This window comes from Epinephelus moara, chromosome 13 (assembly GCF_006386435.1).
Source record: "Epinephelus moara isolate mb chromosome 13, YSFRI_EMoa_1.0, whole genome shotgun sequence".
In the NCBI taxonomy this organism is placed as follows: domain Eukaryota; kingdom Metazoa; phylum Chordata; class Actinopteri; order Perciformes; family Serranidae; genus Epinephelus; species Epinephelus moara.
Window position 1 is genome coordinate 19,292,121 of NC_065518.1, and position 27,127 is coordinate 19,319,247.

At 41.2% G+C, this 27,127-nt stretch overlaps 1 protein-coding gene across 1 annotated transcript in view; it reads left to right on the forward strand.

Annotated features, from left to right (window-relative positions):
• Window positions 1-819: 819 nt before the first annotated feature.
• The window catches only part of lrp2b (low density lipoprotein receptor-related protein 2b), a 50,364-nt gene continuing 24,056 nt past the window's right edge, over window positions 820-27,127 (forward strand). The window contains exons 1-44 of the mRNA XM_050060803.1: window positions 820-886; window positions 2,119-2,229; window positions 2,419-2,541; window positions 3,028-3,144; window positions 3,257-3,367; window positions 4,935-5,051; window positions 5,639-5,755; window positions 6,073-6,216; window positions 6,739-6,855; window positions 8,632-8,760; window positions 8,855-9,024; window positions 9,245-9,468; window positions 9,786-9,992; window positions 10,108-10,310; window positions 10,592-10,732; window positions 11,095-11,304; window positions 11,508-11,700; window positions 12,361-12,486; window positions 12,616-12,746; window positions 13,627-13,764; window positions 13,988-14,263; window positions 14,371-14,610; window positions 14,695-14,817; window positions 14,945-15,061; window positions 15,145-15,522; window positions 15,751-15,999; window positions 16,171-16,379; window positions 16,550-16,734; window positions 16,819-17,047; window positions 17,427-17,604; window positions 17,945-18,073; window positions 18,324-18,490; window positions 18,801-18,944; window positions 19,430-19,539; window positions 20,050-20,231; window positions 21,266-21,369; window positions 21,412-21,541; window positions 22,389-22,625; window positions 22,751-22,942; window positions 23,154-23,626; window positions 24,268-24,715; window positions 25,515-25,680; window positions 25,791-25,949; window positions 26,047-26,336. Coding sequence (XP_049916760.1) covers window positions 820-886; window positions 2,119-2,229; window positions 2,419-2,541; window positions 3,028-3,144; window positions 3,257-3,367; window positions 4,935-5,051; window positions 5,639-5,755; window positions 6,073-6,216; window positions 6,739-6,855; window positions 8,632-8,760; window positions 8,855-9,024; window positions 9,245-9,468; window positions 9,786-9,992; window positions 10,108-10,310; window positions 10,592-10,732; window positions 11,095-11,304; window positions 11,508-11,700; window positions 12,361-12,486; window positions 12,616-12,746; window positions 13,627-13,764; window positions 13,988-14,263; window positions 14,371-14,610; window positions 14,695-14,817; window positions 14,945-15,061; window positions 15,145-15,522; window positions 15,751-15,999; window positions 16,171-16,379; window positions 16,550-16,734; window positions 16,819-17,047; window positions 17,427-17,604; window positions 17,945-18,073; window positions 18,324-18,490; window positions 18,801-18,944; window positions 19,430-19,539; window positions 20,050-20,231; window positions 21,266-21,369; window positions 21,412-21,541; window positions 22,389-22,625; window positions 22,751-22,942; window positions 23,154-23,626; window positions 24,268-24,715; window positions 25,515-25,680; window positions 25,791-25,949; window positions 26,047-26,336 — 8,011 coding nt within the window. The remainder of the gene's footprint in view (window positions 887-2,118; window positions 2,230-2,418; window positions 2,542-3,027; window positions 3,145-3,256; window positions 3,368-4,934; window positions 5,052-5,638; window positions 5,756-6,072; window positions 6,217-6,738; window positions 6,856-8,631; window positions 8,761-8,854; window positions 9,025-9,244; window positions 9,469-9,785; window positions 9,993-10,107; window positions 10,311-10,591; window positions 10,733-11,094; window positions 11,305-11,507; window positions 11,701-12,360; window positions 12,487-12,615; window positions 12,747-13,626; window positions 13,765-13,987; window positions 14,264-14,370; window positions 14,611-14,694; window positions 14,818-14,944; window positions 15,062-15,144; window positions 15,523-15,750; window positions 16,000-16,170; window positions 16,380-16,549; window positions 16,735-16,818; window positions 17,048-17,426; window positions 17,605-17,944; window positions 18,074-18,323; window positions 18,491-18,800; window positions 18,945-19,429; window positions 19,540-20,049; window positions 20,232-21,265; window positions 21,370-21,411; window positions 21,542-22,388; window positions 22,626-22,750; window positions 22,943-23,153; window positions 23,627-24,267; window positions 24,716-25,514; window positions 25,681-25,790; window positions 25,950-26,046; window positions 26,337-27,127) is intronic.

Consider the following 27,127-nt stretch of genomic DNA (forward strand, 5'->3'; position numbering starts at 1 on the left):
CCTCACCATCTGTGTTGTCAATTTCCCATCTCCAAAATGTTTGTAAGCATGGATCAAAGTTTTTCCCATCAAGTCTGTTTTTATGGATCCCAACTTTCGCGTGGGAAGTGGTGTACGCCTCTTTCAGGCCTCGTTTTGTGTGTACACGATGTTAATAAATGAGACCCCTGATAGCCCTGAGGACGTACCTACCCTCCCTTTACTGCTCCAATCCCACTGCCAACATCAGGAGTGCAGATTTAACACAGGAATTGAAACATCAAGTCCTATCAGCTCCACCCTGTGTGCCATTATAAAGGTACTATCAATGATATTTATTTCAGGAATATTTGGTTACAATAATTAAACAGGTGTCAGATACACCTATCATATTTTTGCTTTGTTACAACTATAAAACATTCACATATATATATATAGTGTTCTTAAAGGTCCTTTAAAGGATGTGAAGAACTGATGAAAAGCTGGTGAAAAACACTCACGATCACTACTATCAGGAATAATATTATCTGTATTAACTCTTCAGGTGGTTTCAGCCACAGACACTCATAACTTCCTGTCGCAGTGTCACACAAAAATGAGCAGTTACTTTTTCTTGCTGATGTAGACAACATACCAACAGGTAAAAGTTAATCTTAGATGAAGTTTATGTAAAGGAAGGAGCCATAAAAAGCTGTATCACTCCGTGCCACATTATTGGCCCGCTGGTTGCTCCAAGTTACACATCTCGGTCCCAGAGGCAGTATCCTCTCCAGGCTCATTGACAGAGGGACATTTAGCATGAGTGAACACAGTTTGTCAAACTAACACCAAAATACAATTATGGGCCTTAACGGTCTTCATCTTCTGTCTCTCTTACTGCTGTCCCAAGGAATTCAACTTGCTCAAGGTATGTGCATGCTCTTGATTTCACAACAATATGTTTTCTAGTGACCAATATGTCACTGTCAAGTAATGAGAGAAGAATTAAAGTGCTTGCTAATGGTCTGTAATAAAAAAAATTGATTTTAGCAGTGCTAATTTCATCACAATATTGAGTTTTTAGGGATTTCACCTTTCAAAATAACTGTTTTTGATCTGCATAAAAATGCTCAGATTCATGCATAAATAAGGTTTTAGTAGTTTGGCAGAGTTAAAAAAAATCCTTTTAAAATTTTTTGTGATTTTCGAAATGTTTTTTATTTTATTTTTTATAAATAACCTTAAAACAATGTCATTTTTTTAAAAATAGATTGTGTTGGATGTTGAAAAGTTATGCAAAAAATAATTTTGAAGAAAATTAAAAATTCATGCCCATGCAAGGTAGTCATGAATTTACAATGCAAAATTTTAAAAACTGACTTTTTGGGGAGGTTAATGTTTGTGATTCAAAATCAAATATTACTACTGTCTCACAGCAAGAGGGGTCCAGGTTTGAACCCACCAGCTGTCTTGGGCCCCTCCATGTGGAATTTCTATGTTCTCCCCATGTTTTCTCTGGGTACTCCAGCTTCCTCCCACAGTCCAAAGACATGCAGGTTAATTGGTCACTCTAAATTGCCCGTAGGAGTGAATATCAGCGTGTATGACTGTCTGTCTCTATGTGTCAGCCCTGTGATAGTCTGGCAACCTGTTCAGGGCATACCCCGCCTCTCACCCAATAACAACTTGGATCAGCTCCAGCCCCCTCGTGACCCTTAAGAAGATAAGCAGTTCAGAATACTAATGGATGGATGGAAATTACTCCAAAGTTCTGAACACAAAAGCGATATAAATTACATGTCTCTGTACTGACTGAGACATCAATGATCTGTTTCTCAACGACTGGCTGTACACTCCAAGGTCATAGGATGTACTGTTCATTCATGGTGAAGAATTAACTATCCTTTAATGGCTGAATCACATGTTTTAAGGTCCAAATGTTGCACACAGAGTGCATCCACAGCCGTCATAAACATGGTAACTCATTTGTCAAGGAAACAGTAAAAAGCAACATGGACATTTGACATTGTAACAATAATAAATGTGTAATTGACATCTGTAACTAAAACCATTCAGAATGAGCCCACATTATATATAGAAAAATGAACTATGACAGGTGTTTTAAGTCCATCTTTCTGTCTGTCTGTGTGTTTTCTGCAGGAAGATGTAGCAGTGATCAGTTTCAGTGCACCAATGGACATTGCATCGACATAGATTGGAGGTGTGATGGGACTAAAGACTGCGCAGATGACTCAGATGAGCTGAACTGTCGTGAGTATTACAACCAATCAAAACCATCATAAAAACCCAGTGATTTTACAGATTCACCAGACAGACAAATGTGAATGTCTGTGTAATAATCTGTTAACTGGGAAAATAAAGTTTGGCAGCAAAAGAGGAACAAAAAAAAGCACTTTAATTGACATGTTAACTCTTTTAATGTTTTGATCTTTGTGGCAGCGCCTCCATCATGCTCTGTGCAGGAATTTAAATGTGTAACAAGCGGAGAATGCATCCGTTTGGAATTTGTCTGTGATGGAGACGAGGACTGCGTCGATGGCTCAGATGAACAAAGAGCTTGTGGTATGCAAAGTGATTGTTCGTGTGCTTTTGTTAAACATGTGAGACTGAAAAAAAAATATCATACATATCATGAAAACTGGCTCAAGGTACAGCATGTAAACACTGATGTCATTTAAAAGCTTATGGAATATCACAGAGCACCAAAAGTTGCCTGCCCATGTGCAGTAATGAAGAGTAACACCACTAGGTGGCCACATTAACTCACTAAAAAACTAAAGACTGTCAATAGGAAAAAGGCCTTTAGTCCAAAAACTTGAGGTAAGAAAACAGTTCCCCTAACTTTATTATTAGTTTAGCAGAAAACAGATTTTGGCCTCTGTAGGTCAAAGTTTTGCTGTGATTTCTTTGATAAATGCTTTTTGCATGCCTTCCTTAGCTGAAATTGACAATCTGCCCTTTTAAGCATGGTGTCATTTCACATTCCTAAATTAAAAGTCTGCTACATAGCACTTCATAACAAAAGCTACTCACATGCTCATGGTTCAGGTGGACGGACCTGCCGCCCAGACCAGTTCACCTGCGAGGACGACCAGTGTATCCCCATCACATACAAATGTGATCATGTAAAGGACTGTGTGGACAACTCTGATGAGAAAAACTGCAGTAAGACACTTGCATCTACAATAAACTTACTACACAGTACTTTGATAGGCTACCAGTCCAAAATGTCAGATATTTGTTGTCTACCCTTGACTAAGCTTTTGTTTTTCTGCAGACTATCCAAGTTGCACTCAGAAGATATGCGCTAATGGGGCCTGTTACAACAACTCTCAGCACTGCAATGGCCTGCAGGACTGCAGAGATGGATCTGATGAATTTAACTGCAGTGAGTAGATGAGACTCACAGCAAACCCCAATGTTCAAATGGCAGTGATGGTTTTGCAGATACTTACAAATAAATATGTTCTGTTTTGTAACACTTGACAAAAAATGTAATCAGTATACATCATTTCGTTATGTTTAAAGAATAAGATTAAATTCTGTGAAAAATACTTGCTTAATATGACATGGTAGGTATAGAGCAGTGATAGAAGAGTAATGTTTACAGGGATGAAAAATTCTGTCTGCCGCAAAACAAACTACCATGTGTATTTATTTAGGCCACAGCCAAACATTATTTGTTGTATGTGACTTTCTCATACCATCAACATAATTCAAACAATGAAAATATAGATTATCAAGTATAACCATCTTATTTACTTTCCCACTTGGCCACCAATGTCTTTCAACATTGATATTTGGTTGAATTTAGGTTATGACGTCGGGTGACCAAAATTCAATGTCAGGACAATATGCCAATGTTAATTGATGGAGAATACTTATGACATTGATATTTTGTTGTTTCTAAGTTGTGTTGATAAGTAACCAAAATCTAACATCTTCCAAATGTCGCAAGCCAACATCATCTTGGTATAGAATAACGACATTTAGACCAAACCCGACGTCTACATAAAGTCCACATGATGTTAAATTCTAACATTGTTAGACATTAAAAATATATTAATACCGACTGAAATTCAACTTCTGTTTCATATGATAGTTCAACGTCTCTCTCAAGTCCTATCATCTGGTTTAACATCTGCTTTAATATTTGCTATGACAAGACACTCATATTTTCAGTGTTGTACAATGTAGGAAGTAGTGTATCACTTCCGGCCGCCATCTTTGTTTGGTTAACGGTTTAAGCTAGCTAGCTAATGAGCTAAATTGCAGCTATGGAAAGGGTAAAGAAACCTTCGTTACTGAGCAGCAGAGTGAGAATTTTTCAGTCCAGCTGGATAGAAGAGTGGTCCAATAATCTGTGAATATACTTAAAACAGCCGTGAGTGTTGTTAAACGATCTTTTTGGCATGTAATTATGGTAACTTCAACGTAATCGTTAGCTAACGTTAGCTAACGGTAATCCTCAGTGTCCATGAGGTGTGTTAACTGGTGTTGGAAATCGCTAAAGCATATGTATGTATTTATTCACTGCCTTCCCTTCATTTTTTTTAATCTTTTATAAAATGAGATTACCATTTTATCTTTTAGCTATTGTTATGTTTCCTTTCCTCTCACTGGACAGTGCTGTAATGTAAATTATGCTGACTAACGTCACTGTACAATTTTGACATAACATTAACGTTACTTGTACTTTACTTGAGTATTTCCATTTCATGCTAAAGTTACTTTATACTTATATTCCACTTAACAGTATAGAGAAATAATCCACTACATTTATTTGACACTAATAGGTACTAGTTACTTTTCACATGGTAAAACATTTGCTGACCCTGAAATTTAAATTCAGCTGTTGCTTTACATTAGGTTGCGCTTAGTTCAGTTAGAGGTTTTGACTTAAAGTGTGCCTCAGTTATTCCTGAAATAATTAACCACTTCTAAATTCTTTTCAGCCACACAGCACTGTCCCATGCATCAGTTTGAGTGTGGAAATGGCGTCTGTATCCCTAATTCTTTTGTGTGTGACCACTGGAACGACTGTGGGGACAACAGCGATGAGCAACACTGTGGTAAGGATGAGAGTGATTCAACAGGGTTTTAACAGGAGAGCAACTCTAAGGACCATCATGTTGATTTGTGTCATCATTTCAGTAAGTCATGAGAGATTGTGTTTAATCACAGAGGACAATAGTTAGGTTGACAGTGTTACCTTGTTACAAGACCAACCTGTTTTCAACCATTAAGGGAAGAACTGCATTCCCACTTATCTAAACGGTATACAGTATCGAAACATTGCATTTTAAAGCTATAAAAAAATCTTCAAACATATGCAATAATTGCAAGTAATTTTAAGTAAGATAGGCCCATGATTTTAGGTACTGTGGGTGAATAAAGATGGGCAACATTTTTTTTTGTTTTTCTCGATATATTTACAAGTAGATTCACATCCTTCTCAAAAGTTAGGCAAAAATCCAAAAAACATTTCACAAATTTTGGCTGGAAAATTTGCAAGTGCAATTGTTGTGCTCCTCTTTTGTATTTATTGTTTAGAAAAGAGTAATTCAAAGCCAATTTGATTGACATACTGCGTATATGCCCGGAAGTTAAATAATAATAATACTTGCAAACATTAAAGCCCCATCTTTTTATTTTTAAGCGTACCCGAGCTGTGGTGGCAGTCAGTTCACGTGTTCCAGTGGCCGCTGCATTCCTCAGAACTGGGTGTGTGACCATTTCAATGACTGTGGGGATTACAGTGACGAGAAAGGATGTGGTGAGAAATCTTGTTCTTATGGTTTGGACTAATAGTTTGAACTGGAAATTTAGTACAAACAAGAGCGAGTCATGTTGGTATAGTTGAGGAGTTCAAAAGTGATTAAGACAATGACAAATGATTGCTTAAAGTAATGGAATAACTCCTTATTAGAAACATGGTAGCAGAAAACTTTTAAGAAATGTAAACAGTGTAGTTATTTTCAAATTTTGACACATCTGTAAAATAGAAAACTGCTTTTTAGCATCATTTAAAGAATGCCATGTGGAAATATTTCTTGTTCATGATATAATCGGAGGTGTTTCTGTGGTTTTTAGACAGTAACTCTCGAGACTGTTATCCTGGTGAGTGGGGATGCCCAGGCTCATCTGTATGTATACCAGTGGGAAAAGTGTGTGACACCAAACCTGACTGTCCTGGAGCAACAGATGAGACCAACTCCACCGCTCAGCAAACCTGCAGTAAGTCACACAGATGTAAATGTTTCACGTGGGTTTGAAAAATCTGCAAATATGAGTCCCACATTAAACTACAGAAAACTTTGAAGAATGCTGCAGTGTATTCATATTACATTTGTATTTATGCCTGCAGAGAAAATAGCTAATCAGGCGAAACTAACTGAGTTATATGTTGCCGAAGTGAGAGAGACCTGGTCACGTTACAGTTAAACATCCCACATTTACAGCACTTACACAGAGCTATAAATTTAAGTGCACGAGTTTGAGACATTATAGTGCATTGTACTCGTAAATGTTTCTCAGACGTCAGCAGCTGAAAGTGTGATACGATGATTGCTTTTACCTCCCTTATCACTGCCTTCACACACACCTGGTTTAAGATTAACCTTTTCCGGTAATTGTGAACACTAACGGCCTCCAGACTCAGTTGATGATAGCAGTAATGCTGGTCACGATACTGATAATGATGCTCGGCGTAAATGATGATGATCCCAAGTAAAACCTTTATGTGATTTTTACTCACAGGCCTGGATCGGTGCTCCACTTTGAGTTGCGAGTACCTCTGTCACCCATCTCCTCAGGGAGGTTCTTGCTACTGCCCTGATGGTTTTACTGTAGCCAATGACAGTCGAACCTGTGTAGGTGAGTGCCACGTATACATCTATATTTTAAATATGAAACATGTAATGTAGTTAAGCAACAGGACAAAGTGGTACTATTCATCAAAACAGCACTTAGTAAGAATGAGGTGATAAATGACGCTGGATCTGGAGAGGTTAATATCTGAGTTTTCCCGACATTGTTGCAAGATCTGTGGCTTACTTTTTTTATTTAGATGTTCCAACCCAGTCTCAAAGACCTGTATCTGGGATGTTCAAGCCATTTTTAGCTGCAAAGGGTATCTGGGATGTTCAAGCCATTTTTAGCTGCAAAGGATTGACTGTACTGAACTATATAGAGTGCTCGGGGTGTTAGCAGGGAAGTTAGTGGGGAAGTTAGCGACAAAGTTAGCGTTGCCCTGGTTCCCTTGTCAAAAAGCCAATGGGATTTTTCCATTGGATTTTGGATTATTGCAGAAAACAGGCTCTGTGGCAAACAAATCTAGGATACTTACATGTTTTGTTTAGCAAGATAATCTACACAAATAAACAACACTTATTATTTTTCAAGTGTAAATGCAATCTAACGTTAGGCTATTAACAAACTACACCATGGTCACATGACTTAACATCACCACCACTACAAGACTGTAAAGTCAGGCGTGATAACATCCTGTAGTCTTCTTTAGCCACTTGTACGCAACCAGCTTTTTTAACACACATGAAGGCTTCAAAATTCACGAGCGGGGTATTTACTGATGTATTTTATGTTGTAGAACAAAACATGAAAGTCTCTTAAGCTTGTGTTAACCAAAGCTTACTTCGGGTGTCTAACCAAAAACCCACTGACTTTGAGACATCTCTATAGGGCCTGATACGATCCGACCTTTCATGCACAGCAATGTCAACAAGTGCACCTGTCGTCAACTCTCCACTGTCTGTCTTTCCTCCCCTCTGTTTAGCTCCTGTGATTGTTAACGTGTAGGGCCACCTTTAGCCCCGCTCACCGCAAAACACATCACACCATAAATGACACCAAAAGGCAGTATGAGACTGTTTAGTTACGTTATCTACTGAAGTTATGAGCACTCGGTTTATTTCAGCTCAATGCGAGAATGCGAGTTTTTGTTTTTGCTGTCATTTATGCCGCATTGTGTTTTTCCATGGAGACAATCACAATCACCACTGCAAGTATAAGAAAAGCCCCACGAGCAAAAAGCCAATAAGAGTATTTATTAATGTAATCAAAACTAGACACTCAGCAGAACACAGCTCATTCAGGTAGTACAGACACAGGCTGCGCTGATGCAATAAACACTGGAGAATACTCTCTTAAGGGAATAGAGAAACCCCCTTGAGACAGTGACAGCCAAAACAGTTAAAGAGAGTTTGTTATTTCATACTTTGTTTTTTTGTAAAAAATGAAAAAATATTGAAGCACAGCTCGGATGCAGGGAATCTTTTTTCTTAATGCGTTGCAGAGCTATTAAGTTGTGCAGCGTTTACACTGGATTGATTTTAATAACTTTAAAGTACTTGAAGTGCACTGTGCAGCTGTGTGATTAAAAAAAAACTTGATCAGGACATCCCTAATATTTATAATATCTTACAGTAAGTATCCCAGACCTTCAGTTTTTAATTTCAGCTTGTGATAAAGGGAGCACAGATGTCTGGGTCAAATTATCTCTTAACATGAGTCAGCCTACAAGAGCTGGAATTACTGGCTTAATTTCACGGTACTGTGGTTGCAAATTACTGGTATAGATCCTCATCCTAATGGCTCAAACATAAAAACATGGCTGTTGGTTCTATCGCCCAGACTATAATGACTGCCAGATCTGGGGGATCTGTGACCAGCTGTGTGAAGACCGTCCTGGGACACACCACTGCAGCTGTGCAGATGGATACTTCCTGGAGCAGGGTCATATCTGCAAAGCCAATATATCAGGTACAGGATGTCACACATCACACGGTAGATTCGTACAATATGTATCTTTAACTTTTGGAAATAATACAACAGCTGAGGTGCTTTTTGTTTCCAGTTGGAATGCCACAGCTCATTTACACTGACGGGGGTGATGTGAAGATGGCTGATATACATGGACGTGTAGTCAGAACTCTGGTGCCGGCCCAGGGCAGAGGTTATGCTGTAGGGGTGGCAGTTCACTGGCACAGCGAAACAGTCTTCTGGAGTGATACATACACCAAAAAGGTCAGTCTGAATCATTGTCTGATGACATTTAATGATGACAGTATTCTCACTTTTTTCAAAGCTTATTTTATATGACTGCCAAAACTCCAGCTTTCTGTTGGCCACTGGAAAGCTGTGTCAGAGCAGCTGTGGCTTATATGCTTTTGTTAAGGGCACTAAGGCAGTGGTTAAGTTGGGAAGAAAAACATACTCATCCTAAACCTTGTCATTCTTTTTCCAGGTGTACTCTGCCAACTACAATGGGAATAACATTAAGGAGATTCTGACTGCTGCGGTCCACAATGTCCAGAACCTCGCTGTGGACTGGCTTAACTTCAAGCTCTATGTCTTAGAGGCCATGATGGAGCGTATCGACATGTGCGACTTTGATGGTGGGAATCGGGTCACACTGGTGGCAGAGAACCTTCAGAGTCCTCATGGTCTCGTCCTGGACCCAACAGTGGGGTGAGTTTAAATGCTTTATTCTTTTAATCGGTTTTGATCAGTTGGTTTGTTTGTGTTATTGTGTGACTTTGGCATTCTTACGGGTTATGGATTCACCAAAGTCACACAATAACACAAACAGAGTAAACAATCTTGGCAACAGTAGACCAGCAACTCCTGTATTCTGTGAGGTACAATTAATGTTTATGTCAAAGGAGTGTGGTGGAGAGTGTCGATGGATAGAACAGCTTTAGTTCCCCAAGCGGAAAGGATTTCAATTGAATCCTGTATAACTTATAAAGCACCCCTTTACATCTTAATTTTTTGTTTGTTTGCAGCTACATGTTCTTCACAGACATGGGTTATGCTGGTGAGCAAGTGAAGCTTGAACGTGCCTTCATGGATGGCACTAACCGTGTAGAGCTGGTGAAGCGCAGACTCGGCATTCCCATGGGAATTACTCTAGACATTGTCACCCAGAGGATCTACTGGTCTGACAGCCACTTCGACACAGTGGAGACTGTCACCTATCATGGTTTGGACAGGTAAAGGTTGCACTGAAGATGTTTTCAGTTATTGAAGATTTATTCCTAGCTGTAGAGTAGCTTTAAGCTAACAAGGGAAACAATGGTGTCTCTCCTTGATGGTGTTGTTTCTCAGGAAAATCGTCCTCAACGGGGGAACCCAGGCGCCACATCCTTTTGGAATTGCTATGTTTGAAAACCACATATTTTTCACTGACTGGACCAAGATGGGTGTGATTAGAGCTAACCGCTTCAGAGACAGCAACCCAGCACTCCTCTATCGTACTTCAAAGCGACCGGGCCATGTTGTAGTCTCACACTCGGTCCTGCAACCTGCCGGTAAGAAGACGCACTTCCACACTGTAAAAAGTAGATTGAATTCAGTGGTTAGAGATGCCCCAGTTTTCTGCTGCTCGCATAGAATTAATTCCTGCTGAGCTTTTGTAAGCGTTTCCTATTTGGTTTCACTGTCATTACTCAGCAAATTATTATTACTGATCATGGACCAAAAAGTGCAACCCACTCTTTCCTTTCTCATTTGTCATGTTTATGAATTCATACTGCACCCATATGAAAAACAACAGTGCTCATAAAATGACCACATCTGTCATGCCTTTCAGTGATGAACCCTTGCGGCCGACACAACGGTGGTTGCCAGCAGATTTGTGTGTTGAGTCACCGCTTCGACAATGACGGTCTGGGCTACCGCTGCAAGTGCCGCCATGGTTACGACCTGCACTCTGACCTGCGGACCTGCTTTAGTGAGTTTGACCTGCTCTTTAAAGCTGGACTATTACTCACTTCATATTAGTTTCTGTGTCCTGCTGTCAGATGTTTGTTGTCTTTTTAATTAGTCATAAAACAGTCAATGAAAGTTACATTATAATACACACATTTTCTAAATTGATTTTATTTTATTTCATCAAAGGTAATGTTTTCAAAAGGTTTGCTAATCAATGGAATACTATGATGACTTTGGCCTATGAAATAAAGTTATCCATAGTTACCAACATTATTCTTAAAATCATATACAGCATATACTTTGTCTGAATTAAATCTGAATTAAATTCTTCAGACAGTGTACTTACCTGCTAGTAATCATCCCCACTCACTCTCTGAACAGAGGTGAAGGAGTACTTGCTGTTGGCCACGTCTCTGGGAGTACGGGGAATTCCACTTAACTTATCCCTCCAGGAGGACATCACCCTGCCCCTCACTGGGCTCGGGACGTCTTTCTCTGGCTCTGCTGTGGAGTTTGACAGCAAGGATGAAGCCCTTTTCTACAACGACAGGTCCAGAGGCCTCGTCTATAAGTCGAACCTCGATGGCACTGGTTAGTTTTTTATTGTATTTGTGTTATAAAGCACCATTACAAGGGCACTAAGTGAGGTCACATGTAAAAGAAATGTTCTGTTTTGCAAAATGATTGTGTACAATAATTTGTTGCCCATATAATATAGATATAGTTATAGTATTACATTTTGTCTTTCAATGCTCTATTCACAATCCTTTGTGTTTTTCTGTGTGCATTCTCAGTCCAAGAGATTCTGACAGGCTCCAGAGTGGGAGTGATTGATGCCATGGCTTACGACTGGACCTCCAAAGTCTTGTTTTGGACCACAAGCAGCTACAAGTCAGTGGTGGCCTTCAGAGTCACAGACAAGTCGAGACGAGACATTGTGACGGGACTGAGGAACCCCAAAGGAATTGCAGTACATCCCACGGCTGGGTGAGTGCTCATATTTATTGATTGGTGATTGGTTGGCTCTGAGGAGATTTTAGATTGCAGCAGGGGAATTAAATACATACACATTACAGCACAATCACTGGTTTACAACCTTGGTGCTTAAACATCACAGTCTAGTGAGGGCAGTGCAGAAATATCTGTCATTGATATCATGTGCATGCAGTATTTTCAGTATCAGTTTTTAAACTAACTAACTCTTTTGAAGTGCAAAACAGATCAATATACAAGCAGTGTGAAAATGTTTTTCAGAGCCAGGAGAAAATAAAATAATAAAATCACAAATATAATCTCTCGGCCTTGTTTTTATTTCGACTGACTCAGAATCTATTTCTTTACATTTTCAAGGGATGGCTATGAAATAAGAGCCATAATATAACTTTACACATCCAGAGAGTTAGAGATAAGGGTCAATATAAATAAAACAAAACAAAAATACTTATAGCAGGTTGCCTTTGCATAATTGCACATGTTACATTGAGATATTTGGACAGTGGACACAGAAGTGAAAACAATTGGAAAAGAATAAAAATAGTAAAAAAAAAAGGATGTTTCTTCAGTTCATTACCTTAACAAAGTCAGGTCTCAGAGGTTTGACATATTGCATCCTTTTTTTCTATTGTCTAATCAAACATTGATCCACAGCTACTTGTTTTGGTCTGACTGGTACCGTCCAGCGGTCATAATGAGAGGCTACACTGATGGCAGCAACGCTGTTCCTCTGGTCAACACAACACTGGGATGGCCGTATGGACTTTCTGTCGACTATGAGTAAGCACAGTGATGACCTTAAGTGAACAATTCTCCATCTTGTTTCAAGGAATAAAATAATGTGTGTTGTGTGAACTACAGTATGCCTTTATGTTCACTGGTTGATTCCCTGTGATTGGTTGTTAACAGAACCAACAGGCTGTACTGGGTGGATTCCCAGTTGGACCAGATTGGTCACATTGGCATTGAAGGATATAACAGGCAGACCTTTACCAACATTGGCCAGATCACTCAACCCTACTCTCTAACAGTTTATTCAGGTGAGTCTCTCGGTCTCTTCTCATGACCACTACTTATTCTAGTGCACCTATATTACACATGCACAATATCATTCAAACTGTATTATGTAATTCAGGTTTATCTTCAGCAATAGTACCCAGCTTTATTATACTTAATACTAATGCTTTAAACAAGTGTAAAATCTGAATGGTTCCTTTCAGCCATATGGGAGTGTTGTGCATAATATCTGTTTCTATTCTGACTGGACTTTATGTTAATTAAATAGCTTTTACCAAACTTTCTTTACTGGCAAAAATTGAATATAAAATAATAAGTATGTTTTCTTTAGTGTATAATCACCTAAAAATAGGAATTGTTGGGTTGTCGTTTACTTAGAATGAGATGTTTATATCTACATAGGGAGCAGATCCTTGTACACAGAGTCTGCCATTTTGCATTGCCATGTTTCTACAGTAGCCCAGAGTGGACAAACCAAACACTGTTCATGATTGGCACCGCAGTTGGCAGCCCCTTCACAAAGACCAGCCTTGAAAAACATTGATATTTTAACATGAAACTGCTTTATTCAGTATTTTTACTGGTTTTAATCACCTGATTCATTTGTTTTGGAGACAAAGAGACTTCTGTGGATCATTTTCTCTCAGTAAAAACCTCCTGAACAATAACCTTTGAAGCAATCGTAACTGGGAGTTCACGCTTGGCACATGGCAGAAGTTCCAGCTGGTTGAGGTCTACAGTCCTCACTGTTAAATGCCACTAAATCCTACACACTCCTCCTTTATTGTGCCTGTTCTAAAGTTACTCAAGACTCAGTTGTTATATTTTGTGAATGTGGAATTATTTTGAGTACCTGTGCTATTTAAAAAAACAAAAGCTGAATCATATATTTCTGTCTTGCAGACTACCTGTATGTGTCGGATACAAGGACCAGAGCTGTGTTTGAGATGAGGAAGAGGGATGGAGGAGGAAACATTATGATCAGACAAGGAGTCACTGGCATCATGAATGTCAAGGCCTACACAGCTGACCTCTACAGCAGTAAGTTTACACGCAGGGGGGCTACACACTGTTCTACAGAAACTAATGCAGAGTAGGGGTGGGGATCTCTAGGCACCTCACAATTCGAGATGAGATATTAATATTGCATTCTTGAAACAGAATAGTCATTGACTGCAGGGCCAGGGCGATAGTTGTGCTGTGTGTTAGCCAGGTGTAATTACCCAGAAACCCACTGACTGCTTCTTCATCACTCTGCTGACAGAATACCCCAGCCAGTGCAGTGACTCCAACGGGCTCTGCAGCCACTTCTGTTTCCCGACTCCCTCCAACGGTCGAGTGTGTGGCTGTCCGTACGGCATGAAACTTAAGCCCAATCAGAGGGAATGTATCAAGGACGATTCTGTTCCCCCACCTGACAACAACTGTGGCGACTACGCCTTTGAGTGTGACGAAGGGCGCTGTCGGCCCAACTCCTTCCGCTGTGATGGAATTGTTGATTGTGTCGATAAGACTGATGAGGCCAACTGCACTAATACAGGTGAATGTAAAACACACAAAAAAATGTGTGTTTGAAGAGAAGTTAAAGGAAATTATTGAGCAAACCATTGTATTAATCCGTATGCCTGCTTCATATATCTTCACCAGGAGCAACCTGCTCTCCAAATGCATTCACCTGCAACAACAAGCACTGCATCTATTCCAGTTGGCGCTGTGACGGCATGGACGACTGCGGTGACGGTTCTGATGAAGTAAACTGTCCCACTCGTGTCCCTACCACTTGTTCCGCCAGCTACTTCACCTGCGACAACAACAGGTGTATCTCTAAGATGTGGGTGTGTGACGGTGACAATGACTGCGGCGATGGCTCTGATGAACACAACTGCAGTAAGTATAAAGGGACAGTCTAATTTCAGCTCAGCCACCTTGCTCAGTGCTGTTTTACTACAAACATACATCTGTGATTGACAGATTCAACCATCACCACCTGCCCTCCTTCCTACTTTTTGTGTCCTGACCACCGCTGCATCCACAACTCGTACGTGTGTGATGGAGACCAGGACTGCCTGGATGGCTCTGATGAGAAAGACTGTGGTAGGAATCACTATAATTTTATCATATTTTTGGGTTTGTTAACATTTTTTTAGAGGTAGCATGGAGATGAGTTAAATGTTTCATTTTACTTATCTTACCTTCACATATCTCTCCTTTCCACCTTAAGAGTTTAACTGTAACAGCTATGAGTTTGCCTGTGCCAGTGGGGACCAGTGTGTCAGTTCGAGATATCGATGTGATGGAGTGTTCGACTGCAGGGACCACTCTGATGAACAAGACTGTCGTAAGTTAGCAACATTATATATAGAAATAAATAGTTACTCTAATTTCTCAAAGCCTTTGATTAGATATGTCTTGCCCCTCCAGCCACTCAGATTCCAGGCCTCTGCCATGATGACGAGTTCCAGTGCCAGACCGACGGTTTCTGCATACCAGATGAGTGGGAGTGTGACGGCCATCCGGACTGTGAGGACGGATCCGACGAACACAACTCCTGCCCGCCCATCACCTGCAGATCCAACTATTTCCAATGTACCAACAAGTTGTGCATCCCAATGAGCTGGTTATGTGATGGCGACGACGACTGCAGGGACATGAGTGATGAACAGAACTGCCCCACCCCGCCATTTAGGTGCCCCGCCGGACAGTGGCTGTGCCCCACCGACCAGGTGTGCATAGCCCTGGACAAGGTGTGCAATGGCCAGAGGGACTGCCCCAATGGAGCAGATGAATCACCTATCTGCAGTGAGTTTTTGAAATGTCATGCATTATATGTCATATTCATGCCTCAGTCAAGAGTATTCATTGGCTGAGTTAGCTCCCCTGCTAAAAACAAGCCAAGTTATGCTAGCAGGAGATCCACTTGCAGCAGGCTAACCTGAACAGGTGCAACAGCGCCATACAGCCCTAAAATTCAGAAACAACAAATACAGCACAATGCCCAATACTAACTCATTGTCTTATTTCATGAAGACCAAGAGGACTGTGCACTAGACAATGGGGGCTGCAGTAACGGCTGTGTCCAAGGACCATTTGGGGCTCAGTGCACGTGTCCACCAGGATTTCAGCTCCTCAACGACTCCAAGACCTGCGACGACATCGACGAGTGCCTGATCCCAGGTTTCTGCAGTCAGCAGTGCTACAACGAGAGAGGAAGCTTCAGGTGTCACTGCTCACATGGTTACCTCCTGGAGCCGGATGGTCGCACCTGCAAAGCTACAGGTAAGCAACAAACATCACATAACAGGTAAAGCTGCGATTAAACAATGCTCGATTAATGTAATACCAAGAAAAATCGGAAGTGAAGTCAACAATTTAATTATCCTCTATGTGGAGCATGGACCTGTCTACACAGAGAAACACTTTAGTGATGAGATATTTTTCTGCCCTTAGACCAACTAGCAGCTGTTCTTCTGGTTGCCAAGCGAAGCCAGATTATCGCCAATCGAGTCAACATGAGACCACCTCAAATGCGTCCAGTGGTGAGCGGTTCAAGCATCATGACCGTAGACTTTGATCGAGTAACTTCCAGAATCTACTGGGCCGATGCCTCGCAGAAGAAGATATGGAGTGCCTACCAGAATGGCACGGACAGACGGGAAGTAAGAGAAATGATATCACAGATGCATTAAAGCAAGACGTTGTGACTGCTGGTCACAAAGTTTCTCTGAAGGGTAGAATTTGAACATAGCTGCTGTATAGGAACACAAAGACCAACATAAACTAATCAAACTGGGCAGTATTCTCAGTGTTGAATGTGTCTCTGTTCTAGGTGTTCTCCAGCGGTCTGTTGGTACCAGAGACTATAGCTGTGGACTGGGTGGGTCGTAACCTTTATTGGACCGACTCTCTCATGGAGAACATCGAGGTCTCCACTCTGGATGGTCGCTTTCGAAAAGTCCTCCTCACCAAGAACGTTACCAGCCCCCGCGGACTGGTTTTAGACCCCCGTAACTAGTAAGTAGAAACTGAGACGGACATTTAGATGGTTTTTAAATTGATATTGCATCGCTATATTTATTAAACTGTCATTCCTCCCAGCACCAACTTGATGTTCTGGTCAGACTGGGGTCAGAACCCCAGGATTGAGCGGGCAGACATGGACGGAGCCATGAGACAAGTCATCGTCAGCACTAAGCTGTACTGGCCAAACGGCCTGGCCCTGGACTACACCACACGTAGGGTCTACTTTGCTGACGCCTACCTCAAATATATCGACTACTGTGACTATGATGGCAATAACCGGCATCAGGTCATGGCAAGTGACATGGTAGGTATAGTCTGATTTGGTTGTTTAGAGGAAACAATTTTTTCCCATGGTGCCAAATCATTAATCAAACCAGGAACAAGAAAACAACAAAAGATGGGGCTCTATTAGGATTGTAATAGACCAACAACTGTTACAATTTTATTATCCCTTAAATAAGTTTGGTTCCTTCATACAAGTATCATTATTACTGACATGGACTAATGTACAGTGGGGGGAATTAGAGATGTGTCATCCACCTTTACATACAGTCTATGGTGCAAACGTACCAACATAAATCAGGGTGGTGATGAATCTGTTGCATTTGAGCTTAAAATAAAACTTTGGGTGAATAAGGTTACAAAAAAAAATAATGTTCTTGTACATGCCCATCTCACACCAGGTTCTCCAGCACCCACACGGTATGACCATCTTCGAGGACAGCATCTACTGGTCGGAGCGCTACACCAGCAGGGTGATGAGGACGAACAAGTTCCATGGTGGCAACATAACTACTCTGATGAACAATGTCTACCAGCCCATGGGCATCGTTATGGACCATCCCGTTAAACAGCCTACAGGTAACTTCCAATTAAACAACAAATCTTTATTGTATACTTGGAGATTGTAGAAGTGTATTGAAATGCTGTGTTTTGATGTAGTGTAGGCAGGTGAAAGCATTTCCTATCCGTTATCAGTGAGTATAAACTGAGCCTTGTAGAGTTGAGGGCTGACAGTGTATCTTCTTGAATGCATGCCCCTAAAGTTTTGCAGACATGTTAGTGTCTTAAAAAAAAAGTAATGCATGTAAAAACTCCACTGCACCTAATTTTAGTGTGACAAATTGGGTAGTTTTTTGAAATGGCATATTGAATATCACTTTAAGTCTGATTGAAGGTGACACTGAGATTTTGTTTTCAGCCATCAACCCATGCAGAGAACACCTGTGCACTCAGCTGTGCCTGCTGTCAGGCATCAGACCCAGGTACTACTCCTGCCACTGTCAGTCGGGCTGGAAGCTGGCTTCTGACAAACGTACCTGTGTCAAAGGTAAGGTTGTTTTTTTGTTTTTTTCATAGTAGCTGTTGTGTTAGTGAAGCTAACCAATCTTCATGCTGATGGTGTCTTTATTCTATAGTCATTACACTGTGCAATGAACATGTGACATTTCTTTATCTATTTGTAAGTGTCTAGTTCATTTTTATATGAGTTTATTAGTGTTTCTGCTAAAATGTATACTCTCTCTACAGCTTACCACCCCTTAGTTTGAGTTCCCATCTGTACTTCTGTTCTCTTCTAGACGAGACCCCCTTTTTGATGGTGGTGAGAGATTCAGTGATTTTTGGCATTCCCCTGGACCCTGCTGACCCCTCCAACAATGCATTGCCCCCTGTGTCTGGCATCAGCCAGGGGAGGGACATTGACTTCGATGACCAACAGCAGTTAATCTATTGGGTGCAGAACACTGTGAGTGGAGGTCTTTAAATGAACCTTGGAGAAATGTTTTAGAATATGTAGAATGAGTTCAGTTTGATGCGAGGATCATTTTTGATGACAGTGTGTTATTACAGGTAATTGTGTAAATCATATGCCGTGTTATACTTGAGTAGTATCTCTGTTGAGTTCATTATTTCCATAACATCTAATGGAATTTTATGGTTAACTAACGATATTTACTTATGTGTATTTCCTGCTGTGTTTTGGTTCTTTTTTATATCAGTACAGATTCTAAAGATCTTGTTCTTAAACGTGGTCTGTGATTTTACTCTAATGTCAGGGCTCTATATGGCAAGTAAAAACCAGCGGTACCAACAGGTCTGAGTTTGCTCCAGCAGCTTTCTTGGGCTCGCCTTCTGGTCTGGCTTTTGATTGGATAAGCCGAATAATGTATTACACCAATCCTACTGCTAAAGCCATAGAGGTAAGCACCTTTTCTTTACAGATGTATATTGGATATCTTCTTGGTCTGATTTAATTTCCCTATTTTATTTAGTAAGTATATAATTATTTTTATTGAATTTAATTGAGAGTTCATATTTACCTCTGCCAAGATGGTCTGTAAGTCAGCAAGATTACAGAAAAACAAATTCCCTAATTTTCATTAAAGTTGGTGGAAGAGTGTAGCGTGGTCTAAGGAAGAACATATATAATTGTAGAGTGGATCAAAATCGTAGGATAGATACACAAATGGTTTTTCTCTCAAGCAGTCTTGGAGGAAAAGGTGGCTGTTAGCATTAGTGCTGACAACAGCAACAGTGCTGACAGAGCTAACAGTATTAATGGGGGTTAGCTCATACTCATTGGGGTGACCTGGGATGGAACTGGAGTGCCCTACTAGTTTACCATGTGTGGATTTTTGTGCCATATATCAGTGTTTTACCATTGAATTTCTGTTTGATAACTTAGGTTATCCGTGTGGATGGAGACCAGCACTATAGGAAAACCCTCATCACTTCTAATGGTAAACCGGAGGGAGCAGGAGAGCCCTTTGGAATAGCCCTGGATCCAGCCCGAGGGTAAAGCCTCTCTTCAACCTATTGAGTATTTGCTCTATTACTTGAATTCAGTGACATGGGATAAATAATGGACGGAGCAAATCATCAAGTGTTGATTCTGTGGGTAGAATGGTTAATGAACGATACTTATTGATTTGAATGTAGGTAGTTGCTGGCACTTGAAAGACAGAGCCAGTAGAGCAGAACGTGATTGATTGGACAGCATTAATTGAGCAGACAAAAGCAGGCTGACAAGGACAAAGTGATCTCATTGTTTGGAAGACCATTACGTAATTGGAAATTAAGAGGATTTATTTATCTGGCAACAGCGTCTCAATCTCATTGATGTTTCTTGTGATATAAATAACCTACCCAGAACCATAAGCAGTAATAGGTAACATAAGTGTTTGCACTTGTATCTTAACATTATTGTACAAAAGGTAAAAACAATCAGTCAAAACCTGTTGATACAAACTGCACAATGACTGACTCTCTTGAGTTGTTTCTCACATTTACACTTTTTCCTTACAGGAAATTGTTTTGGACAGACAAAGGGTCAGACAGTGGAGTTCCACCAAAGGTCAGCAGCGCTGACATGGACGGAGGAAACCTCAGGAATCTCTACACAAGCGGCCTGGCAAATATAGGACTCATCACTGCTGACATCTCTACCATGAAACTGTACTGGGGTGTGGCAGGCTCAGGCGTGGTACGTACAGTATACGCAACATGGCTGCATTTTAGGGATGTCGATGGGAATAAATTCTCCTAAAGTGAGTTTACTCACCTTTTTACTTTTGTGAAGAAGTGTAGTTTACCAAACTTTTTTGTAAATTTCATAGACATGTTTAACCCGTTTGATACTTAACACCTTCACACTATACAAGTAATTTCCACCCCAATAGTGTGACGTGTTGAGACAGAGCTTATATTTTTTTGCCTTGCTGGCGATAATGGTGGCAGAGGCATTATGTTTTCAGGTGTTCCTCCATCTCCATCCATCCGTAGCTACATCCCTCCATCTGTATGAACGCCCCATTCTCTTTAACGCAGTATCTCAAGAAAGCCTTGGGGGAATCTTTTCAAATTTGGCACAAACGTTCACTTAAACTTAATGATGAACTGATTAGATTTTGGTGGTGTCACAAACTGGCTCAGAGTATGTGACAAGAAGGGAGTCCACACAAAAGATTTACTTAAAGCAAGCCGAATTTATTAAACTAAAATTAACTTAATAATCAATGGAGTGTGTAGATCAGCAAAGTCAGTCATGAAAGCCTGCATGGGTGAGTGTCAGGTGTTCTGTGGCGGTGTTGAAGGTGCAAACCAAAACCAAAGATACTCAGTGAATGTCAGCTGAAAGGAAGTGAGAGACCAAGTGAACAGATTAGGCAGCTTTTATAGCTTGGAAGCCCAGGTGAGCCTAATCATGGTAACGACCCTCCCATGTCAGCCAACTGCCTGATGAGACTGGCTGAAACATTCTCAAAGACATTGGGAGGGGCGTCACAGTGGTCAAAGGTCAAGGTCATTGTGACCTTGCATTTATTCTCTTGAACATGATATAGCAAGAAGACCTTGGGGGATATCCTCAAATTTGGCACAAACGTCCATTTGGACTTGAGAATGAACTGATTAGAATTTGGATGTTGAAGGTCAAAGATCTTGGGTGTCCATTTTAAAACTGCTAATTGCATAGATTTTCTGTGCTGCCGGCGGAAAGATATGTGGGAAGTATCCCTCATAGTTGTCATCTTCATCCTGGTTCTGATTAAACTACTTGGTCTCACTCCTTCGTTGTTTGCTCAGATCGAGAGTGGCACCATGGATGGAGTTAGCCGTATGACAGTAGTGAGTGGCCTGTCCCATCCTTGGGGGCTGACGATCTACCAGAACTACCTGTACTACACCGACCTGGACTACGAGGTCATCGAGAGGGTTGACAAGGGCAACGGTGCCAACATGGTGGTGATGAGGAGCGGCATGTCTGGCCTGCGAGCCCTCAAAATGCATGCCAGAGACAGTAAGTGAAATAGCTGCTTTTTAATTTTAATTCTGCGGTGTCCGTCCTTGAGCTTTTTGTGGTGTTTTCATGCGGACTGTTATATTATGCAACAGATAATTACTGCCAGTGAGTGAGCGAGTAGGAGTGTAGTATCCTCCTCAAGGACAGAACACAGCGGGATCGAGCACCACTTGTATTTCATCTTTTGAATGTAGCTTTTGTGATGATAAGACCTTTTACCATTACAGTTGTCATAGTTCCTTCTTTTTAAATCAAGATAACTACATAATTAGAATTTTTTAAAGATTGGAATACGTCTTTTGTCTGTCTCTTTTCATCTCTGTGCGTGTATTAGTCATCAATGATAAGTAAAAAACAAGTTGATAATGTAGTGGGCAATGGAGGGATTCATATCATTTGAACTAATGTGCACAGTTGTAATTCAATGATTCATAGATATATAAATTGATAAATAGTTATGTAATAAACGCTGATAATAATAATGACACACTTTTTACTAAAACACGGTTATAATGTGCAGACGAATTAGATAAATAAAAATTATCTAAAAAAAGGTGTGTTTTTAAAAGTGATTTAAACGGGTTGACCCATGCCTAAGGGATTAAGGTGCCAACTATATACCTCAAGGTCTCTGTTGCATATCGCTCTCCCTCAGTCCAAACTTTAGTTTAGATAAAAGATTGAATGTTGTAGGAAGGTGTCAGACATTTTTACATCAGGTGAAAAACTACAGCCTCCTTTCTTCTTCAGATGTCATTTTATCATCCATTACACTACAGTAGTATGGACTCATGTAATCCTGTCATGCTCACCTCCACCACTATCTTCCTCTCTGCCACCTCAGACTCAGCAGGGACCACCAACGCCTGCAGCTCCAACAACGGGGGCTGCCCCCACCTCTGTCTACCCAAACCAGGCAATCAAAAGACCTGTGCCTGCACCACCGGCTTTCACCTCTCTCAAGATGGCTCCCGCTGTGAACAGTTTGAGTCTTTCGCGATTGTCTCCACGCCCAAATACATCCGTGGCTTCCACATAAACAGCTCCGACCACTCTGAAGCCATGGTGCCTGTCGGTGGACGTATGTTGGCTTGATATTGTTCTGTATTATAGTGTTCCAGCCTGTTATGCACATTGTACTGCTTCTTCTGTAAATTGTTGGCTGTAAATAACCAGTTGATGAAAGCTCATGTCTGTCTTTTTCAGCTTCCTACTTCATTAAAGGCAAGTTGGACCTCCATATCGAGTCTGGCTTTGTATACTGGATTGACAACAGCACCTCCACCTCATACAGGGGGATCTTCAGGGCCAGAACAGATGGAGGGCGTTACAGCACTGTCCTCAACACAGGTGTTGGAAGAGGTGGCATCCTTGGCTTTGCTGTTGACTGGATTGCAGGTATAAAGCCACTCAATCATTAATTCATTTATCCATTATATTACCAATTACTTACATAAAAATAAAAATTAAAAAAATATACATCACTAAATTGCTGAAGTGTATTAATTTTATGCAACACTGAACTATATTACCCCATCAAGCACTTAAGGTGTGCATCTCTCTGCTTTCAATAATCTAATCTTTCCCATCTCTCCATTAACTCTCTCAGGTAACTTATACTTCACCAATGCCTTTGAGACTGAAACCTTCCTGGAGGTGCTCGCCATCAACACCACCTACCGAATGATCCTCCTCAAGTCCACCCAGGACCGGCCCCGTGACGTGGCTGTCAGCCCCAAGCTTCGCTACCTCTTCTGGACCGATGGTGGCCAAACACCCAAAATTGAGCGAGCCCTGCTAGACGGCACCAACCGCACTGTGCTGGCATCAGGGAGCCTAGCATCACCTCACGGCCTCACCATTGATTACACCAATGATTTCCTCTACTGGACAGATGACGTTCTTGATATGATCTCCCGAATGGCCACAGACGGCACACAGAGGCAGATTATCCGCTATGGGAGCCGCTATCCATCCCCAGGAGGGATGGCTATATTTGGAAACTACATGCTGTGGGTGGATAAAAAGCTTGGAAAGCTCTTACAGGCCAGTAAGGACCCAGCCAACACCGACCAGCCAGAGGTGAGAGATAAATCCGCCTGATTTAACACAGTTTTATCTTTGGTGATGATACTGTTTTGTGATCTTACAATGAATTAACTGAATAAGTTGTATAGTTTACACACTTTGGTGGGTAAACACAATGTGTGGGCTCAAATATTAATGTTACTACAGTCCATTTATGTTAAAATTTCCTGATGTTAGAACCACTTGCATGTAAACATTGTTAAGTTAGTTGTACACAATGTTGTCCTAGTTTTCCAGACATTATAAGGGCTGCTACTGATGATTATTTTCATTATGAACACATCTGCAGATTATTTTCTCTATTAATTGATTCATCCTTTGGTCCAAAAAATTGTAAAGACTGCTGTTGCAATTTTCTGCAGTCCACGGATATGACTACAAATGCCTTGTTTTGTCTGACCAACAGAGAAAAGTTCAAAATCCTTGAATTTGAGAAGCTGAAACAAACAAATAATAATCTTTAGTTGCAGCTTTGGTTTCATTGTGTCCTGAGAATGATTTATTTAGAAAAATTTCTTAAGTAATGTCTAACGACAGACACAGACAGACTATGTTGAGAACAATTAGTGATCCTGCTGTGAATGTACTATGCCCATTCCACTAAATAACAAAACAATTTTTTTCAATGCCACCAGGTAATCCGAGACAGTCTTGATGGGCTCATTGATGTCGCTATCTTTGATGCTCATGTCCAGCCCACATCTGCTAACCAGGTGGGCTTTAACCCATGTCAAGAAGATAACGGACGCTGCCAGCAGCTCTGCTTCGCCATTGCAGGCCAGGAGAAACCAAAATGTGGTTGTGCTCACGGGTCACTCCTTAGTAATGGAGTGACATGTGGTTACGGACTGGATGAGTTTCTGGTTTTCACCACAGACTACACGCTGAATAGCTTGAGGTTAGATCCTATGGATCACAGCACCCCCTATCCAACGGTGAACTTGGGCTACAACTTGATGGCTTTGGATTATGACTTCAAGGAGAAGCGCATTTTCTTCACCCAGTATAGTGGAATTGGTCGGAGCAAGATTGGCTACATCACCACGACATCCATCACCAGCCCGCCTGTCATCATAGCTTCAAGTGAGTTTAGCATTAATCACAACGTAATTACTTTCACCAAGGAGGTCATATATTTGGCTTGGTTTGTGCCATTAGTTTGGGCCAAGGAGGGCCATTTACACCCATCCCTACGATGTGATATTATGGATCCCACTGTGTGCTGTGATCTGTGATAGGCTAGTACTTGTCACATTGATGGGTAGAGGCCAGAAGCGGTTATGATTAGGGCAAAAAAGGTCATGGTTAGATAGCATCGTTGGCTATGAACACCTTGTTGCTTGCCTCTGCCTAAATTTTTGAGTGGATCCAAATCACGGGGCAGACACACAACTAGTTTTCACTTTGGGATGTATGACATTCATAGTCTGGGACGTGTTTGCACCTGGTTCTGATGTGCAGTCATGGAGGTGCTGACAGAGGTAACCGTGTGCTCATACCGCAGTACTGTACTTTCGTATTATCCCGTTTTCCCATTAACGCCCTGTTTGAGTAGTGTGCACTGCAAATGGTGGCCATTGGCTCGCAAGTGGGGACATAATAGTAGTTCACTGCTAAATTGATATTCTGAATGTTGTATATTGCGCCTTCATTATTGCGAGATATGATATTTGGCCCTGGTGGACGTCTGTGCTCTCAAAGTGCCTTTCAGATTGTTGCAGTGCTCCCTTCGTTGGGACTCAATCTTGTAATACTTTTTTCTTACTGTTTTATCTTTTACTCTCTTCTCTCACCCTGTTCATCTTCTAATTTCCTTTATGATCTTATCGTTGTTTTTGTCTCTCTTTTCTTAATATCCTCTCCTCTCTGTTACACCACTCAGATTTGGATGACCCAGAGGGATTGGCGTATGATTGGGTCAACAAGCGTCTGTACTTTACTGACTACTACAGCCGCAATGTCCAGTCCATGGGGGCGGATGGGATGAACCGCTCAATCATCGCCCATGCAAACCGTCCCAGAGGCATCATCGTTGACCCCTGCTATGGGTAAAAGCAACAGACCAATACTTCACTACCCAGTGTCTACAGATGGACGTAGATAATTTCTGTACTCTAGAGTTCATCTGCCCCCTTCTCACTCTGCTCTCTGTGCCCAGTTACCTATACTGGACTGACTGGGGCTCTCCAGCTAAGATTGAGAGGGCCACACTGGGTGGAAACTTCCGGACTGCCATCATCAGCACCAGCCTGACAACGCCCAATGGCCTGTCTCTGGATTACGAGGAAAGGATGCTCTACTGGGCTGATGCCTCATTGTATGTTCAGTTTTTTAAATATATACTATGCTGTGGCAGATCCCATACTGCTCACATTTGTCTGACAACTCCTCTTCTCCCTCGCTGCTTCCCACAGAGATAAAATCGAGAGGGCCACTCTGACTGGTGAGAACCGACAGGTGATCTTGCAGGGGGTCATGTACCCGTACGCCATGACTGTCTTCCAACAGGACATCTTCTGGACCGACTGGACTGAGAGAGCCGTCTTTAGGGCTGGGAAGGATGATGGCTCTGGCTTCTCTGTGCTGGTCCAGGACCTTCAGTACCGACCAAATGACATCCATGTTTATGCCGCAGCGAAGCAGGAGAGCTGCTCCAGCCCCTGTCAGCAGTTCAACGGAGGCTGCAGTCATGTCTGTGTGCCCGGTAAGAGCAGACTTCTCCTTGTGGACAGTTCACACTTTACAAGACCTTGCCGAAATTTCGTTCCACACAGATTAAAATAAACAAATTCATATTCATCGTTCATCAGTGGAATTCTGAACGTTTTGAGTTTCAAAAATTAACTCGTTCATGGTAATTTCTTATATTTTTACTGCCCACTTGCCAAACTAAATTAATTACTTTATAGTACTAGTATATGTATATGATTCACCACTTAAACAATGTATTATATTATGCAAAACGAGGTGCAGTAAAGGTATACTGTAGATGCAATAGAAATTTTATTTAGCCTGCCTGAACCAAATCATGCAATTGTTCAAAATAAATAAACAAATACATTTCTTATGCTTCCAAGGGAGCTTATAGAGGCTCCACCACTGCTTTTATTACAGTCGCTAAAGCTGAAAGATGTGTTGTGATTTCAGTTCTGCAGACTAAATGATTTATATCAAGCAAAAATGGGAAAAAAACATTAGGACTTTGTGGCTGTTAGATTGGAAAAATTAAGCATCTATTTTTTCTTCAGCTTTTTGTTTTATTCTAGCGGTATGTAATATCCCACAATAATTACCGTTTCAGCAACATCCAATACCTATTTGTTTGTACATTACCGCAGGCAGGTGGCACCATGTGTGGCTGTGATCCACATTTTAACCCTGAAGAACAGCGTGTTTATCCAGCTTCCAATTTTAGAGATGCAGCAGTAAGAGAGGAAAATAAAACAAGAGCACGACACTGTGAGCAAGTAATGCAGGCTAGGCCATGGGTAAAGC